Source organism: Acromyrmex echinatior, chromosome 15 (assembly GCF_024713525.1).
Source record: "Acromyrmex echinatior isolate Ae372 chromosome 15, ASM2471352v2, whole genome shotgun sequence".
Classification (NCBI taxonomy): Eukaryota; Metazoa; Arthropoda; class Insecta; order Hymenoptera; family Formicidae; genus Acromyrmex; species Acromyrmex echinatior.
In genome coordinates this window covers 6,072,764-6,092,791 of record NC_141866.1, presented here as the reverse complement: position 1 = coordinate 6,092,791, position 20,028 = coordinate 6,072,764, and the positions used below count along the sequence as shown (strand labels likewise).

Here is a 20,028-nt window from a genome sequence, read left to right as displayed (position 1 = left end):
AAGAGAAATGTGTAAATTTTCCTGAAAAATACACGGAAATATTTTATTGAAGAATCTAAAATTCTAGATACAAATCTGAAAATAATTTTGTTGGATCAAATTTGTTGGACATAATTTTATTAGACCATCAAAATAATTTTTTAGAAATCTCAAGCATGATAAGTTATGCTGCAAAAAGTTTTGACAATTTAACCAGTAAGCATCCTAATTATTTTCAGATCTGTATTTAATTAAATTTTTAGATACTTTAGAAAAATTATTCTTTTTATAACTTTTTTTACAAGTTACATTTTTCTATTAATATCAGCGTAACATACATAACAGCAATTTAGTTTCTTCAATCAAAAGTCATATTTTTTATTTCATATTTCCAAGTTTGGGTTTGTTGCTAATTAGGAACGTTTTCATACTACCGTGATCGTACTACCGGAGTAAATTACATCCTGCACGATCATCACTGGTGAGATTTTAACGTTAACGATGTACCACGAGAAAGAGAGATGACATTGCTGTGTAGTATGACATTCCCGTGTATGTTACAAAAACAAGGTGATCTTAAGTTATAGCTATAGTACACTAGGTATAAATATTTACGCTATGAATAAGTCTCTTCTGTTTACAAGATTACGCGCTGGATAAACTGCGATTAGTGGGTAGTCATTGACCGGTCCCATTGATCCTAGAATGGTGCTCGTTTATGGAATGCTTCGGGTATTCAGTTTTAAAACATGTGATGCTGCTGTTCACGTGCACTGCGTGTACCAAAAAACGACTGCGTCGTAACAAAATAGAAATACTCTTTCTGTATATGCACCTATTTTATGACTGTTCTTTAGTTGACTTTTTTTTTTAAATGACCCGATTTGCGCGAAAAAATTAATAAATTTTTCATTTAATTTCTCAGAAGTTCTTTAAATTTTTATAATGATAATTTTTTTTATTATATTTTTGAACGTAAAATTAAACGTTTAAATTGTTTTTTTTTTTATTGGACTGTATGGAAGTTGTAAGATTCACACAAAATATTATTACGTATCAATATCTGTTTTGATTGAAAAAAAAAACAATTTTACTAAAATATTTAAAAATTTAACTAGATACACACACACAGATTTGAAAATAATTTTGTTGGACCATCAAAATAATTATGTAACATTTCATGACAATATTACAAAAAGTTTTAACATTCTAGCAACTAGTTTAAACATCTAACATAATTATTTTTATAGTTTAAATAAAATTATTTTTAGCTCTAACTAGATTTTAGATACTTCAGCAAAACTGTTCTTTCTGTGTGAACATAGCCTTCTCCTTTATTTGTTAAATTTTCTCGATTTTTACTTACTATTGTTTTTTTCATTCTTGTAATATCGTTACGGTCGTTACGGAGAATGCCGCTGTTGAATTTGGTGAAGGCAAGAAAGGACTCGTAGATTACGATACAAAAACATCATGTGAGTGCACTGAAGGGATTACCTTTCCGCGATTTCGCACGCAGCTGACGAACTCGATACGCTCCGGCGTGCAGAATGGCCAACTTTCGTTGCCTTTCGAATTACTTAAATCTACTTTACATAATACACATCATCGTGCGAGACGACACTTAATCAGCATCGAACATGTTCGCAGCATGTCGTGCGGAAGGTACATCATCCGCGCCGTAGAGACTCACGTGGCTCGTAAACTTATTTCCAGCGCTCTCAGGAACTCTGGGTGTTGCTAACTTCGAGGATTCCGCATAAGTAAATTTTTCCCTACTTTTGTGGAAGCCATGTGCTACAGCTTTCAGCCTTGTTTTCTCTTTTTAACGTCACGTACGGCTATGCTCTACGGCTCCGCTTTAGAGCAGTGAAGCTATGAAAGTTCTTCTTTCAATGTGGAAATACTATGAATTGAAAAGTTCAACCAAAAAGAGCGTACATATATAGAAGATGCAGAATGCAACATTATTTTTCATTTTTTCTCTTTTTATTTTTTTTTTATTTATTTTCAAGTGAAACAACTTTCTGAAAAAGTTACATTTTTACACGTATACTTCACATCATTAATTTCTTCTGAAAAATACAAACAAAGATTTGTAGATTTCCAATTGTTGTCAATTGATATAGGAGACGAATGGATAGTCTATTAGCGAATTCGATTGAACACTGATTTAATCTATATATATAAAAGTAACATGCAAATTAAATATAAAATACAGAATTACAAAATACAGATTTTATTTAACAGTGCAATAAAATGTATTGCAGATTTCATGGTTTAATCCGTTTTTATATTAAACATATATTTTTATGTCAATTTGTATGCTTTAATGTGCACTGAGTGCATTAAAGCGAATTCACTCATATACATACACACATATATATATATATATATACATAGATACCGCGCTCATAGATACATTTTCTCAATTTTGATATAAGGTTTCTTTTTTCATTGTATAATATATGAGAATATAATTGGATTCGTCCTTTATCTTCAGTTTTGCATCTTCTCTTATAGATATAAAAGGCATTCAAATACGTTATCGGGGAGTCGTGATTTTTTTCGAAGTGTAGCGCCGTATAAAAAACTTCGCTTTTATCTTCGGTACGGCTGTAATCCCAGCACGGTATCAGCGTGGCCATAAGTCAGAGAGCCTTTTCCGTATGCGCGATGCGTATCCGCAGGGCCCTACGCGTCCGTTGTTATTCCAGGCGCATCTCTCTTCCCGAGAACCGTAGGATTCAGTACGTTAACTTTAAAATTGCCGAGGCAACGCATGCCGGTCACCGTGGCCGTTAGAGCTGATGTCTGATGTCCTCCTTCGAAGGGAATAGTATTCGAGCCTGGAAGGTCGATAACATATTATTTTATTTTAAATTAACGCTGTCATTATATAGCCGAATAGAATCATATCTCAACCACATCCCGTCGCGTCGCGTCACTGTATTTTTAATCACCAGTATGTTGTGACACGAGTTTACCATATTAATTTAACGACTTTACTACTTCAGAAAGATAGAGATACAGAGTGTCAATATGGTAGAAAGTTTATAGTGTACAATTTACGATGACTAATTAAGATCGTTGATTTCTTGACACACTACACATATAAATATAATTCTTACTGATCTCTGATAATTAATTCCATATATAATACGTTTTAGAAAATTTAAACTAAACATATTTTATCTGATTTAATATTGCACGTTCTTTTTGATATTTTGAAAGATTAAAATTCTTCTGCAATACTGGAAAGAAATTTTAATTAGCTTCTTAATTACTGATAAAATATAAGAATTATTTATTTTTGTGAAATTATTGTTTTTAATTATTGTTTTTTTTAATAAATAAAACAGTCACTCTCTTTTTTTTCTATTACGTGGAAATTTATTACTTTAATAATATTTTACGTTTATCCTGCGTTTTCCAATCTTTTAATTTGCTTTGGCCGACTGTATGTATATATAATCTTATATCTTTATTAAATTTTTATTTTAATGTTTCGTTTGCTAGAAGAGCGTACGGTTTATCAAAATATTCCTCTTTGTGAGGAAAGATAAATCCCGAGAATTGCATCTCAACGACATTTGTTTAAACTACGGCCATAACGTAACGGGATAGTTTGACTTTACATAATTTCGTGGCAGCTGGTCCCGAATTATAAAACGAGCGTTAAAACTGTGAGGGCTTATTTCACTGAAGTCGCCGTTTTTATTAAACGATTCTCAGCGAAAAAGCACATGTTTTTTTAGAACAAACTTTAAATGAATTCCGCTCACTGGAAGTTAGACGACTTTGAGACACTACTTATGTCATAAGTGCACGCTTCATGCTATGAATTGCTTCCCGAAGAGAATCATTTCTGACGAACTGTACGCGAAATTAAGGTGTCATGTCTCGGACTCACGCTCCTTATTGTGCAATTTCCTGTGACATAAAAAAGAGAAAAGAGATGATACTGTTATATATTTTTTCCAATTTACTCACAGTAATGAATCTAAGTGATTAAGTTATCATTTCTTAAACATTTTTTTTTGTAGTATAAAATGAATAGTTAATTTCTAACGATTTTATAGCAATTATTTATGATTAAAAAATGTTTCAAAAGTAATTTTGATTAGCATTATGTCTAAAAAAGACTTTAAGTTAATAAAATAATAATAAAATAAAAAATAAAAAAAACATTTTAAAGTTTGAAGATACTAAATTAAAAGAATAAAAATTTGTTAGCACTGATTCATCTTTAACGCAACGCAATATTTTTAATGTACTCTCTTCTGAATCTAAAGCTTGCACTGAAAAAGGATCTGATTACATTGATGATGATTGATATGATCAAAATCTTCTGACTGAATCTTCTGAATCTTGTTCATTTTCTATCAGAAGTTTTTCCCAGTGTTGTAGTCGCTTTTTCTCATGGTAAAAGTTTAATGTATTTTCCCTATTGCTTTTTGACGCACAAACTACGTAAACAACTTTCCTCTAACAGATTAATGTATGCTCATGCCTGGCGAATAATTTAATATATCAACTCGCTAACAACGGAGCGGCGAACTTATTCAATTTTAATTAGACTTCATTTTCTTTCGCGTTTAGGTGGTTTTTAATCGAAAGATAAATTTCATCGATGCCTATGAGTATCGAAGTTAGTGAGTATCAACTTTGCGAGATGCTCGTTCTTGATGCTGCCGATATGTAATTATGTACTCCTCGTTTAACAGCTTAATGGGACGCATCTAACGAAACCGCCCGCGCCGCACCGTTACGGAATTAATGGATTTACATAGGACGTTATACGTTCCATAATTTACGCATTTATAGAGGATATTTTATTAACGACGTGTGCCGATCATTAACAATGTGCGCTCACCAGACGAATGCGTTTTTTCTTTTTTTTTTTTCAGGGAACTCAGATGCAGGAAGTAAGGCAGGACGGCCAAGCGAGAAACTATCAGTCACAGGACGCCTACTCGTAATTACTTCATGCTTACTTCACGCTTGCATTAAATTACGGTCCTCCTCCTCCTGTAAAGATTCAAGAGAGAGACCTGTGTGCCTATTGTTTGATCTCAGATATAATTTCTTTCTTTCATTCTTGCATTTATCTCGTTTGTTATACAATCGATGCTAAGTGAAATAAATTGTTTCTCTATTATTAACGGTGATATTAATGCATGAGCAGTATTATCGTACCTGCGGCGCATATTATAATAATAACGCTTTAATCGCCTTCGAGAGATTAAACTTCCTATTGTACTGTATTCAGATCGTCTAGTGGAGCGGTACCGAGGACGACAAAGATTGACGAGGAAAAGACAAAGTCACTCTCCAGAACTTATCACACGATTAAGGACATGATTTCGAGTCGTTTCGGACCTAGTCGCAAAGACGTCGAGGCGGAACCGGAAGCCAGTCTGAACAACGTCACGGAGGAGCTGCGAAAGTCGAGCAGGAGCATCGACGATGATGAGACTAGGAAGAAGGAAGGGATTTACGGAAAACCTCGCGCACAGGAACCGTCGGTTAATGTGCAACAATATTCAAAGAATGCTTACGGTAAGTTGGATGCAACTGAGCAAGATACTAGTCGGGCAATTAGACGCGTTAAGGCGCGATGCTCAGCAAGGTGCCGTTAATTAGCTCATAAATGTTGATGAATTAATTTGAGAAAAGCCTGTTGAGCGGAACATTAAATGGCAGAGTTGCATGTTTTATAAATATGAAACGGTGTATGCAAGCATGCATGGTCTGCGTGCATAGCAACACAGGCCTTTCCACTCCTAGAAAAGCACTAGCCGAGCTCTATTTGCAAAAAATAGTTAACATTATGAAGTTCGTTGCAGAAGAAACATTTCGTATCGTTTATTAATTTGTCTACACAAAGTGGTATTAATTAATTAATTATCACGCAGCTGGGAGTGTAAATATAATTAACCACCAATAAAGTGTAGAAATACATTAAATGTTATTATGTAGCAATTGATACAATTTAAAAATGGAAAGTTGCGAGAGTTCCATTTGTAATCTTCGTAATTATCTTTAAATGACGACAGCCAAGGTAACATTATTTGTCACAGCTTCTGATTGAAAATTTATTATACTCCAATTTTTATTTAATAAGTGAACTCACCTTGCTACTCGTAACTTATAACTTGTCACTTACAAGTACACGCGATGTGACTTTCCTCCTTTTTGCACGGCGTATTATTCGCATTCGCTCGTTGTGCAAACCTGTAAATTCAGTGTACGAAGACGAGAGTCTCGCACGCGCAATATCGCCGCTATTATTTCGCAATCTACCGTAAGCTTTAATACGAGTAATACCTTTCCGTTTAATTGTTCACTTAAATCGAGGTTAGCGGTCGATGAACATTAAATTTCTATGAACGGATGTAAAATTAATGATTCGCCATTTTAATCGTCAAATAAAATGAAGGAATAATTTTTAAGTCTTTTATGAGACGAAAGGACGAATAAGTTGGTAAGAAAAAAAATTACTTAAAAATTAATCGTCGAGTCATTGAATATTTAAAAGATGATACACATATATGTTGAAGAAGATCGATGAAATCGAGTATAAGATTGCATATAGTTCATTCGATTATTTCTGACGATTGTTTTTATGCAAAGTTTTTTCCTTAATATCTCAAATTTCATTACGCCATATATATCCTTAAATCTTTTAGCGTTTAAAAGTTTTTCTCTGTAATTTTCCTGTCCTTAGCGTTTTGCTCTCCTCTATAATTTCTATAACCGTAATAATGATTTGTTCGCACCATACGTGTGCTTCAATGTATGTAGTTGGCACATAAATAGACGAGAAACTTTCCTTTTAATTAACTTCAGTAGTGCGCATTGCATATTCATACATTTTAGCATTCCTGATAGCGTTCAGAACGAGCATGTACGTATATGATGCAACGTTTCAGTTACACTTCAATACTTGCGTGTATATTGAAACAGTTACTTCAAATCTTCACATAATACACATAGATGCATTTTTAATATGTAAATTTAATTAAAAATATAACAAGTAACGGACAAATAATACATTTATCAGAGAAAAATAACGTTTATTAAATCACGTACAGTGTACAATTTGTGCTCGTATTAATTTTCTTTGTGTAACGAATAGAAATAATTAAAAATATTTGCTCTCGTTCAGGTCAGTATGGTCACTCATACGGTTATCAAAGCAATCAGCAAAATGTACCTCTACCAGGCCAACTGCAGCCGACCGCGACTATTCAGCCGAATTTACCAGGGCAAAGCGCTCAGCTTCACGTAACCCACCATACTCCACCAGGAGGAATTCAAACAGTTCATCAAACTCAAGTTCCTGCTTTTGGCCAAACCGCGACAGGTGCGCAGCAGGTGCAAAATGTTACGAGGGAGTACATGGTTCAGACATCGGGTGGTATGACCGGACAAATACATCAAGGAATCCATCAGAATCCCACGCAAGCACAGGTACATTTCAAGATTAAGATGAGAAATGTTCATGTCGATGTCTGATTTCAATAAAACTTACTGGTGAATAAATGATGCGAAAATTTGACGTTAACAGTTTCTGTGTTTTCCTGTCTTTCAGAAGTCAACTGATCAGTTTATGTGATATTCGAATAGAAAAATGATGAAATTATGAATTAATTGTGTACACTAAAATTAAGGAAATTATTAAAAGTAGAGTTGATCATAGTTTGTCTTCTAAGAGTCGTATGGAAAAAAGAGCGTGACAATTAAATGAAATTTTTAAAATTATAAATAATATAAATTAAAAGAATAAAAAAATATTTATACAGATTTTTATCTTATTTCTTTAATAAATTATGACATTAATAAAATTATAACGCTATAAAATAAGATGTTGATTCATTATTATTTCATAAGATTAACGGAATTTTTTAACATCGTTTTCTCTTTTAAGCTCTTTTTCTAAGAATGCGATATTATTCGAGATACTTTGTTTTACATCGAAGCATTCTTAAATAAAAATAATTTTCTTGCCTTCCTCTGTTTTCTTAAGCTCTAATTTATTAAAGTACAATTAATTTCATTTAAATTTTTCTTTAAGATAAATTTAAATCGTTTTTTAATAAAAAGTATAATTTATTTCATTTAAACTTTTCTTCAAGACAAATTTAAATTGCTTTCTGATAAGGAAAGATAAACATACATGTTTGAAATACTATTCGCGAATGTATTTTTGTGGCATTGCTTCGTAATATCGACATTCTTACGAGGGTGTGGATATTCGTTGAGTGCAGGAAACAGAGACTCGCCGGCGAATGAAAATATATGTCTCATAACTTGTCATCTTCATGACGTCTCTTTCATATAAATTTGAATAAAGTAACTACGTAGTCATATAGTCAAATAACAACCAATTATATTTCGTATAAAAGTTGATTGATATACGCGGAGCATTAAACGGCACAATATAATATTCGAATGATAACATATATAATGTAGCTGTGACACAGCTTGCAGGATGTTTCATATATAGTATAATGATTGATACTTGCTCAGCAGCGCGCTAACATTTTAGTTTGTTAAATAACGGTTGGTATAATGATAGTGAACGCGTGCAACACGGCGCTACGGAGCGCTAAATCACCGACGAACAGTGCGCGTATATTACTTATAATGACGCATCTCACAACTTTCTATGCTGTTGCGTACACGATGGGAAAGATTCGTAAAGAAGTCTGTAAAATTTATATAACCACGATGAAAATTGTACGGGATTATTTTTTTTTTATAATGCGATCTATGCAATAACGATGATCAATGTTGATGCATGATAGTGTTGTGGTAATTAGAATAAGAAAAACCACAAAAGAGAGTGACTCAACATGAAAAATAACAAATGTATAAGTAAAATTCACAAAATCTTTTATGTATAAAATTATAAAATATTATTTATATAATTATTAAGTTAAAATAAAATAAAATTGTGAAATAATAATAATTACTAATTAATAATTAAAAATTTAATATTTTTAAATTTTAAAATTAAATTTTAATATTTTAAAATTTAATAATTAAAAAAATATTATTACAGGACTCCAAAAATAAATTTAATACAAGTAAAATGTCTATGTGAGCTTCTCTGCGTATGTCGATGCGTAAATTATATATTTTTAACACTGACTGATATAATTCGCAGTCAATTAGGTATTTATCAAACGAAGTTAAAGTAATCTGAACTTTTCAATTCTTTAGGTCTTCTAAAGTATAAATATACATTGTTAGTTTGTACTTGACTTCCACAACCGAAGAGAATTGAAATCCAGAATCGAAATGTTTGCATTTATACTTTAGCTTAATTTGATATAATACGTTTTAATTGGTTAGTTGATGTATGACATGTGTGTACGTGTGTTTGTGTATATGATACGAATTATATCTATTATATTATAAATATATAATTTATGCCCGCGAATACCCGCGAAAGCTCACATATATGCGTTTTACTCATATTATAATAATTATTAAATTTATTATAATAATTGTTTAAAGATTACCAATTTGCGACAAAAAGCATATAGACCAATTATCCATTTAACAATAAATTATTGTTGACATCCCGGTTAAACAATTTGAGGATAGGATAACGCAAGCGTTGTTACACATAAATATTTCTGTTTATAGAATAAAATTACATAATGCAGTAATTAAACTCTAAAAACCAGTGAATTTATTAATAATAATAAAATAATAATAATTTATCGTGCCGATACGCGCGTCTGTAACAATTAATTAAAGCTTAATTAAAGTAGATTTCCACTATATTATTAGTTCTACAAAAAGCAGATAGGCGTTCACGATTTAACGGTAGTTTATTGTTAACGAGCCGGTTGATTGGTTTAGGGGCAAGGCACGCAAGTGCAAAAACCGCACGGTCTATCCGTGCAACAGCATCAAGTGAGCAATACGATGCCGACGACAAGTCCAAGCTTCCAGAGTCCTCAGCAGTTGCTTCATCAGAATCAGAACCATCACCAGAGTCCGCGGTTCGCACAGCAGCACGCTCAGAACATGCATCAGCGTCAGCAATTAATCCAGCAGATGCACCAGCAAATGGTCGGCCAGCAGAGCTCGCAAACTACAAGTGCGCGAAATATGCAGCAGTCATATTTTCCCAATAGCGTCTCTTATCAGCAGTATCAGCAGGCGCGACAGGCGATGTCGAGGTCGCAGATCGATCTTCCGAGCACGTCAAGACAAGCGCAAGAGCTCCGAGTATCAGGCCAAGAGGTTTACTACCATTATGCTCAAGGAAGACCTCGTTATGGTGTTCCTCAGGTGTACATGAAGACAGAGAGTAATCAGGAAACGGAATTTCAGAGGCGAAACTCTGCAAAGGGTATCGAGAAAGCAGCTTCACAGCCGCAACTTTGTTATGAAGACGAACGGAATACCGAGGTTTCGAAGAATCCCGGAGAGAATATGAAGAATTTAACAGTAGATCCGTTGGATAAGGAGAGGTAAGACTTAAAGAAAATTGTACTATGTACAAGATTTCTATAGATATAGCAAATTTAACTGACGTAAGATTTTTATAGATATAACAAATGTAAAAAGTATAATAAGTTGAAGGGAGCCAAAGTAAGATGGAATGTGCTGAGAAAAAGATAATGCTCGTATTCAGAACGCGCTTTTATTTCTGAAATTCTATAGTATGAGTAACGTAAACTATATGCTAAATGCGCGCTAACATTGTTATGAATACGAGCCATAGTAAAACTATGTAGGTGATAACTGTACAAGTTTTATATGTAGAATTAATGCACATAATTGAATAAACTTTATAGTTACTATAGCTATAAAATGATTTATTAAATATTAGGTGTTGGAATTAATTCGTAGCGTTTTTAATGAAAGAATGTTATTTATTTCACATGAGCATTAAAAAATACATTAATGAAAGTACTTCCCACTTGTAAAACGCTACGAATTAATTCCAACACCTAATAATATGAATTATAAAATATCAATATATTTAACTATATACATTAATTATATATAATATAAAATTATAAAACTTGTATAGTTGTCACATTATGTTTTTCTTTGAGTATGCAGTGTGCTAGAGTTTTTAAAAACTTAACTCTAAGAATACTATACATTTTAGATATGAGATTACGGTGGAAGATCGAAGTCAGTGTGAGTCCGGAAGAAATGGATTACAAAGGAATGAGGAGTATCGACCAGAAACTAGCTTTGGGATTCGAAGAGACGAGACACGAACATCAAAGAGAGAGCAAGAACAAGGATCGGGTCAAGAGGGAGGTCAGAATTCGATAGAGGGAAATTCTGTGCAAAAGAGGATTGAAGAGTTGCAGAAGAGAACGGAGCAGGAGAGTCATTTAAACTCCAAGCCACCGAAGGATGATGCGGACGGCTTAAGGGTCGGTCTAGCTACGAAAATGATCGGCGAGACATCGAAAAGGCTCGATAGTGGACAATATAGCGGGAAGGAGTCCGTTGTGAAATCAGATAGGAAAGACGATCTGGAGCAGGGTATCGGCCGATTGAAGATCCAGAATCAAGGTTCAGGCTCGGATTACGACAAAGCCGGCCAGAGTTCTTCGAATGTCGATTCAGGAAGGGGCTCCGCAGTCTATTCGAGCGGAAGACGTCCGCCGCCCGATGATCAAACTTTAGCGCAAGGTAAGAATCGACTTTCTGATTTCACCTTGAACTTTTTGTAGTCATCTTACATACACACATATATACATGCTTTTGGACTACTTTTTCCAGCGTCAGCTGTTTCCTATGAAAGGACCAATCGATTACTCAGTCTTAAACTTTCACTCTTATTAGTCAAACAATAATAATAAAAAAATATATTTTACGATTTTTTAATATGTTATCTCAATTTTATAAAAATTATTTTCTGTTATAATAAAATTCAATTTTTCTCTTTTTGTTGAGATGTTATTTCTCTCATTTATTAAGAAAAAGTTATAATATTAATATTTGCTTGCTACTTAGTGTTTGCAAAAATATGAATTTACAAAAGTAGTTATATGTTTCACAAAAGATAAACTTTTTATTATACATTTATTATTTTATTAAACAGATCAAAAAATGATACAAATTATTGTATTTTTTAAAAGAAATCTTATAATTGCCTTATTTATTTATATAATATTGTAAAAATTATATTTAATTGTAATTGATTATAATGCATTATTTTAATAATAAAAAATAAGTGAGCGCTATTTTAATTAATTATTTTATATATATCTTAAAAATGATGGTACTGTAACTATGATGATTATCTTTATATGTGTTATTTTTTATTCGTATGTATTATTTCATGATTTATTAGTCGTAATTCATTTTCTCTTTCAAAAAAGTTAAAGGTATTAATTGTTCTGTTGGGTATAATTAATCATTATAAATAACATAAAGGTATTTATTATTGTATGTGATTTATATCTCTTTGTTTCTCTTTCTCAGCACAAGATTCTGAATGGGTGGATATAGTGGAATCAGAGCTGAGGAGTATTTTGGAGCCCAGGGATGTTCCAGCCATGGCGCACTCCACTCTGTCCGAAAGTGTATCCTCGGTAACGCCGCCTCTGCCACCATTGTCACCCCATGACAGCCCACGTACGCCGAGAAATCGATACTCAACGAGGTAACTCAACTTCAAACAGGTCTCTCTTCTTCATGCAACCGGTGTTACTTCCGGTCACCGCTTCGAGTCACTTCCGATTCTGTTACCTTCCTCGTATATTGAAATTCCGATATCGATGTCTGGCCGAAAAGTGGTCTCTACAATATTAAAAATAAACGCCTCTCTGTTGCAACTTTGTAAATTGTTAGTTACGCGAGATTCGGATGCAAGATTAATTTGATCGTCAATCTTTAATTATTCTTTCATTATTCTTAAAAAAATAATCTCAAAATAATCACACTTTTTTTAATAAAATATTTTTACAAAGCAATCTTTGATCATACAAAGGAATTTTATTCTTACGTAACGTTTTGCTATTATTTCAAATATGAATGCTTTTATAGTATTAATAGATATGTCTTTGTTTTAGTTTACCGTATGGATCAAAACCAAATTATAACGATTATAGCAAGGCTATGGAAAAGAGAGGTTTCCCGAGCAGCACAAAACATCGTGGCGCTTCGACGTCTAAAAAGGAAGCTGCGAAAAAGTTTTCTCATCGTGAGTATTTCTTTTAAATATAAAATTTTTAATATAAATTTTTTTTAATATTAATCTTATATATTTTTTTAAACACGTAATGCATATAGAATTTGTTACCTTTATATAGAAAGAAATATAATTGTATAAAAATTATAATTATTAATTATAATCATTAATAACATTAAATTTTTTATGATCAAACTCATATTAATAATTCCAGAAATTAATATTCCAGAGGTATAATAATTCCAGAGGTTAATATTTAATTTTTATACTTATTTTATACTTATTGTTTTATACTTATTAAAATTTTTTGAAATTTAATACTTCTTTAATATCAATATTTACACTTTTTTAGTTTTTGGAGTAGAAGCTGCTGACTTAACATCCACCACAACAGGACTTGATTTAGATTCCATGTTAGACAGAAGCGATTCTGATCTCAGTACCACTGATGCAAGGACAATTAGGAAACAGTTGGAAGGATTAGAAAATATGTACAGTGAAGTAAGTATGATACTATTTTAATAAAATCATTCATTATGTTTTTATTATTATTTTTTTTCTATGAGAAATAAGGATGCATAAAATTAAAAAAAAAACGCATTACTCTTTCATTCTTTTGAAATTAAAAATACATGTTGTGTTACCAAATTAAAAAAAAAAAATTTATTTTAAAATGTTAAAAAACATATTGCTTTTTCTAGTCGCAAAGAAATGGCATTATGTGTTAAAGTTAACGAAGACATCGTACGCGCGCGTTGAAAGGGACTCAGGATGGCACGAGCGTAATTGAATTAATTTTAATTTGCATGTGAAAAAATTGTTGCAGGTACTTAAATTATTAGGCGGGAGCGTGAAAAAAAGACGGAAGGCGAGAGGGCTTACTAGCTATGGTTCAGTTTCGTCGTTACCGACATCCTCTGTCTCATCAAGACCTGTCACGAGGCATCACGACAAACGTAGATCTCATGTGATTGATGATAGAATGAAGAAAGCCAAAGATATTAAGGTGTGTGTGTGTGTGTGTGTGTGTGTGTGTGTGTGTGTGTGTGTGTGTGTGTGTGGGTGAGATTTATATACAATTATTTATTTATATGTAACTTCGTATATAACAATAAAACTTCATTTATCCTCAAACTTGTTGGGGAAAAGGACAGTTCTGATAACTGAATGATACGGATAATAGAGGTCTCTCCCTTTTATTAGTATTTATTAGTTCCGATAATAGGAACTGATGTTCAGAAAACTGAAGTCGAATACGACGAGCTGCTATTATTTGAAATACGCCGGCATCATTCGGATAATAGGAACTATTAATTCGGATATTTGGAACTGAACATGAACCTATTCGTATAAATAAAGAATGATAATAGATAAATGAAGTTCTACTGTACACATATTTGGCGTTAATTTTAATTAATTAATTTAATAATTCAATAATTTTCATTAAGATTAATTTTTTTATATAATGCTCTACTCAATCCTTTCACAGAAAGATTTAAAATATGAAACGTACTGCATTTTTGTTAATGTCGCTAAATAAATGGTTTGTACAAAGCCAAAAAAATTATTAGTTTAAAATAGTTATTATTACGAAATCACGGCGAAACGTATTTTGATTGTTTAGAGCATCAACAAGCGTTTTCAGCGACTAGAGTCGCACGTGGTGACACTAGCAAGATCAGTGGCTCACCTGAGTTCGGAGATGAGGACCCAACATCTGATGATACAGGTGAGAAAACCAGTTAACAACACTTACGGTATAAAACTAGAATTTCCAAGATTCTACTACTATCAGGTTTTCGCAGGAAATGGAGAGCATAAAGTGCGAGATCGCAGCCCTCAGAACTCAAACGAGCATGGCGATGGTGAGATCGCAGTCACAGCCCCTAATCAAGGATTCGGAACTGCCGGCACTTTCGAATCCCTCGAGAGTGAAGAAACTGACCAAGTTTTTCGGCACGGAACCCCCCCTCATCAGACTGTTCCTGAGGGAACTTGGGTATGAGGTATGTGTCCCACATTCGTTTGCTACGTCATGTCGGTTTTGCGAAGAAAAATGACTGATTCCTCGATCAATCTGAAATAGCTTTTTCTTAGCTGAAGATATCGATATGATTCATCTGAATCATAAATTTGTTAACCAATGGAACTGTGCATTATTCTTTGATTGAAAATTCTGTCTTCAATGATAGTTACAATTTTAGAAATACGCAACCGCTTTCGAGAAAGAGAAAGTCGGAATGGTGGAGTTGCCTTACCTGAGCGAGGAGAGACTTCAAAAGATGGGGGTTCCCTTAGGTCCAAGATTAAGAATCCTCCAGGAAGCAAGAATCTCGGTGTGCAAGGATCCGATTTACGTAGTATGAATCCTGTGAACAGTATAAAAACGTTTCGCAACGCGAGCAGACGGAATTGCGGGAAAAAATCCGAATAAAGAAGAAAGAACAGAGATCAAATGGAGATATTTGTTTTGTGCCGTTGACCGATGAACGCATTAGAACGTTTCTCGAGGCGTTTCTCGTAAACGAGAGCTCGAAACAGTCCGTTTGAGCGACAGCTTTTTTCCCCGTTTCAATCAATAGCCGTCTGAAACTATACTCTTCGAAACGTTGAAATTGTTTTGTCACGTCTTTAGCTTGACAGATTTGTTCTATTGTATTCACCGTAGTACATTTTCTGAAGAAAAAGATCCGACAATATGTAGTCAATTAGTAAAATAATAACTTAATCAATATAAAAGCGCTTTTATTTGAGATAGATAAAAATTTGAAGAATTAATTTTGAGCACATTTGCGTTTAAATAAATAAAAACTTAGTATAAAAAATGCTGTAAGTACGAAAAATTGAAATATCTAAAGAGAATATTTTAAATAATATATTGTTTATCGTTATATATTATAAATGATATTACAAATCTTTGTAATACTAATAGTCTTCCTATATATCATCTCATATCATCGAACAAATTTTTCGAAAGTACGCTACATATTGATCGTTTCAGCTAATTTCAAACATATTTATTTCGGATATATTTGTATAACCCAGTAATCATTCCTGGAATATTTCGCATTTTCTCGTTATCGTAAATCGATAATGCATTTCTTCGAATATTGCGAAATAATTGGCTTGCGATAGAAGTTATTCTGGGATTAAAACAGAGACTTAAAAAACATTGACTTTGAATTATGAACTTTAAATTATGTACTTAATGTTGTTTATACACTTTTCTTGTTGCATCAAAGAATTAATAATGAATGAGCATCAAGGAAGAATGACAGTGCTCGAATGTATAATTATAATATATAATTTTTAGATAAAAAATAAATTGTTTACGAGGGAATCAATCAAAATGTAAATACGATACTACTGATAAATTATCGGTAGTGCTAAGAGATTTATATCATTGTATTTCTATACAAGAAGAGTAGAGATACAAAGACGATCCACGAGGATCTCAATTCTCGTATCGTTCGGTAAATAATGAGATTACTATACGTACATTTAGATTACGTGCGGGTTGAAAGCCGATGTTACGGCCCTACCGTGTACCGTATTCGTGGCGCTGATAAAGTCGATGATTATATATAAACGCGAAAAGAGCTACGCACATTGGGAACAACACAATCTCACACAATGTTTGCCAAAGAGACGTACATCGTCGAAGTGGTATGGCCGAGATTTTTTCATTATACACATTCCAATATTGCGATATCTTATTTCGATAACAATGCATAAATATCAATTATTTTCAATTATTACATTGCAAAAGTCTATACCCAATTCTGTGAGAAGTGGTGATATTTTCTGCCAATTTTAAAATATCGTATATTTTGTAGAATGTTTGTAAAACATAAAAAAATGAGACTGTGAAATTTTTTATTACCGAATGTATTATTTTAAAGATTCTGTTTATCTTGAGATAGATATAGATAATTTATGCAGAACAATTAGATTTGGCATAAATGAAGTTTTTTTGCGATATATTTTTGTTTGTCTCATATTTTTACTACCCGAAATTTTGGTCGCATGGCAGCATGCGCCGCATTATGTCGATACCAAAGAATCGATACCTGTTCCCTTGTCGCAACGACAACAATAATAGCTGCTTGTGATCGCGGGTCACAGGAACGAAAAGACATGCCACTATGATGTGAGTAAAGGAACTCTGTATTCTCGAAAAAATTTCTGTTTCTCATTCGAGAATACATAGACTGTGCGTGTGTGTGTAAGAGTGTAGAGTTATTAAAAAATAATGTGCATCATTAATGCATTGTTTATAAATTTGATTGTACTTTCAGCAATTAGCTCTGATTAATATATTAAGAACGATAGACAAATTAAGAGTCTCTAGCTGGTGCTACGTATCTCCATTTTCACTTTTTCTTCTGACGATATACTTATTAAGTATTGTACAGTTAATTAATTTTCTGTAAGTGTTTCTATTATTATATTATTATTATTGTATTATTAATATTATTTTCCTTTTAATATTTGTATTATTATTAATATAATAATTACTATATCACGTGTTTTGTTAAATTTTCTATTTAATAAATGATATTATTGCAGGTAAAACTCTCTTCTAGGATTTATTTAATACCAATAAATGTTCATTAGCTGCACAATGTTAAGCGGCTTACAAAGCTGCTTTAATAATTCAACAACTGGAAATACCAGAATTGATGGGACGTTTGTACATAGCATTGTTCCTTGCTTCACGTACAATTAGAATCAATGCTTATTAGCAGAAATATAGAAACATTAATAGTTTCAAAATTGAAAATAATATTTGAAGCACATACCGTATTTTTTGTAACTATTAGAATTTGTTATCAGTATAACTATAAATTCTTTGCTTCTTTTCATCGTCGTCGGCGAAAATTCGTGTGCAAAAATTTACACGATGTGTTTTCTGAACTTTTTACCGCGGCCAGTTCCTGCGTGAATCAACCGCTTTCAATTGAATAATTGCGCATTAACTGTTACAACGTATGCCGTACGAGTCGGGCCAAGTGATCTGTTATTATGGCCCCTGACCTCGGGCCACGCCGAGCTGCGCTCGGACGATAATTATTTCATTTACGGTTATCCTCGATCGATTGTAGTAAAGACCGGAAGCACCTCCTTCGTGCAATGAGATTTTTAACAATTGGTTTATTATTACACGTGCATCTGACACAATGGTCGCGATCGCCGCGCTAATTGTCGCGTTAATTGTAACTTCTGACGGCAGAAATGTTTTGGTAAGTGGATCCGCGAAAGTAAGATAACAATATATATATATTATTTCATATAATATTTTATTGAAAGAGATATTTTATCTTGTGTAATATTCCAATGGTGAGATTTCTCTGAGTTTAGCATTACGGGCAGATAAATAATTTTTTTATATTTAAAGTACTTGAAACATATTATGTAAATTATTGTGATGTTAATTTTAACTGAAGCCAATTAAATTTAAAAGAGTTAAACGATATTTTATCTAAACTCTATTCTGATATAAAAATATAGCTATTTTTTAAAAATAATTAATGTATTTAATTATTTAATTATTATTATTAATGGATACTAATATCGATATTAATAATGATAAATTAAATTAAGAAAGTTAAAATCGTTTTTTTTAGTTTCGAAAATTATAGGTTACAAAATATCAAAATAAATAGTGGCTTCCAAAATTATATTTCAGTATTGCAATATTTACTGAATACCACTTTGCAATCAAACAATAAGTAACATTGAAATATCAATCTTCTGTCTTGGCGCCATAATCTAATCTAAACTCGGTCGGTTGCTCATTTGTTTGTGTATCCTAATCTGACTTTACTGTACAACCCACGAATATAATTATCGCAGGCGCCGCAGATGGATGTAACATTATGAAGATAAATGAAACTGATATGGTCGATATTCCCTCCCGACGACAAATTTATAAATACGAGAAACAATTAAAGATACAATTGTGAAAGGAACAATAATAGACATTGAACGAATAAAAATCATTTGATCGATGAACTTAATTGACGGTCGGATGAAAAATAATGCTTCCGATTATGTTCGACAGATGACCCACATTCCTACTTTTCTTTGTTGAAGACAAAAGAATCAAAGCGATTGAGTTTAAAATGATCTAAGGGACCGCGAGTCCCAGATAAACTCGCACGTCGTTACTTGGCGCGTATTGTAAATTTCGACAGAATCGACGGCGAGACCGTCTTCCGGCCACTTTTATCAGGAAATGCACAATTTAACAATTGTGGCCAATTATTTTTCTAGCAGTCTCGTCTTTGATTGGACATCTGAGGCCGCGTTACATTGTGAGCCTTTGCATCGCACGGTGTATCACCGTATGTGACTGAACGAAGGATCGTCTATTGTGTCGTCTATTGTGTCTTTCTTATATTTGGCCAAGGCTGTTTTGCGTGTACAGATCAAATCACACGGTCGTTGTATTATATTTAGTAACTTATTATTGCTAATAATACTATTGCTAATGTGTATGAGTGAATAGAAATATTAACTTGAATTTGAAAAATGATTTTGAATTATACATACGTGTATTAGAAAATCATGTACGTTTAAAATAAAATGAGCATTTGGATAAAATTGTTTTTTATTACAAAAAAACATTTTTATTAATATAAAAATAAAATTAATATATATTGTGTTATACTTGACATACATACAATAAAAAATATCTGATATTTCTTTAAATGAATAATATATTATTAACAATTTTTGTTGGACAGATAGGTCACTAAAATATATTATCAATTCATTTTCTTGCAATGTATGTGTATGTGTGTTCATAAATCCAATTGGTTTCCGTAGATAGATCATTCCGGAAATAGCAAAATTAAAAC

General features: G+C 32.5%; 1 protein-coding gene and 2 long non-coding RNA genes across 7 annotated transcripts in view; 2 read left to right on the top strand and 1 right to left on the bottom strand.

Moving 5' to 3' along the window:
- LOC105148918 (uncharacterized) overlaps positions 1-17,740 on the top strand; it is a 74,615-nt gene extending 56,875 nt beyond the window's left edge. For 4 of the 5 annotated variants that reach the window (XM_087414128.1, XM_087414127.1, XM_087414125.1 and 1 more), the window contains 12 exons: positions 4,890-4,957; positions 5,252-5,541; positions 7,151-7,455; positions 9,859-10,475; positions 11,123-11,661; positions 12,457-12,637; positions 13,047-13,177; positions 13,518-13,666; positions 13,992-14,171; positions 14,790-14,894; positions 14,971-15,171; positions 15,370-17,740. In XM_087414128.1, the coding sequence (XP_087270254.1) occupies positions 4,890-4,957; positions 5,252-5,541; positions 7,151-7,455; positions 9,859-10,475; positions 11,123-11,661; positions 12,457-12,637; positions 13,047-13,177; positions 13,518-13,666; positions 13,992-14,171; positions 14,790-14,894; positions 14,971-15,171; positions 15,370-15,531 (2,928 nt within the window). In that variant the 3' untranslated portion in view covers positions 15,532-17,740. Of the gene's footprint in view, positions 1-4,889; positions 4,958-5,251; positions 5,542-7,150; positions 7,456-9,858; positions 10,476-11,122; positions 11,662-12,456; positions 12,638-13,046; positions 13,178-13,517; positions 13,667-13,991; positions 14,172-14,789; positions 14,895-14,960; positions 15,172-15,369 lie in introns of all 5 variants that reach the window. The other variant, XM_087414126.1, reaches the window with a different exon arrangement.
- On the bottom strand, positions 15,135-18,094 carry LOC147907231 (uncharacterized). The gene is made up of 3 exons (XR_015547634.1): positions 17,968-18,094; positions 15,424-15,534; positions 15,135-15,242 (listed from the first exon to the last, which is right to left on the bottom strand). It is a non-coding gene; the product is annotated as an uncharacterized LOC147907231 (long non-coding RNA).
- LOC147907230 (uncharacterized) lies at positions 17,984-19,771 on the top strand. The gene is made up of 2 exons (XR_015547633.1): positions 17,984-18,408; positions 19,022-19,771. It is a non-coding gene; the product is annotated as an uncharacterized LOC147907230 (long non-coding RNA).
- Positions 19,772-20,028: the final 257 nt, after the last annotated feature.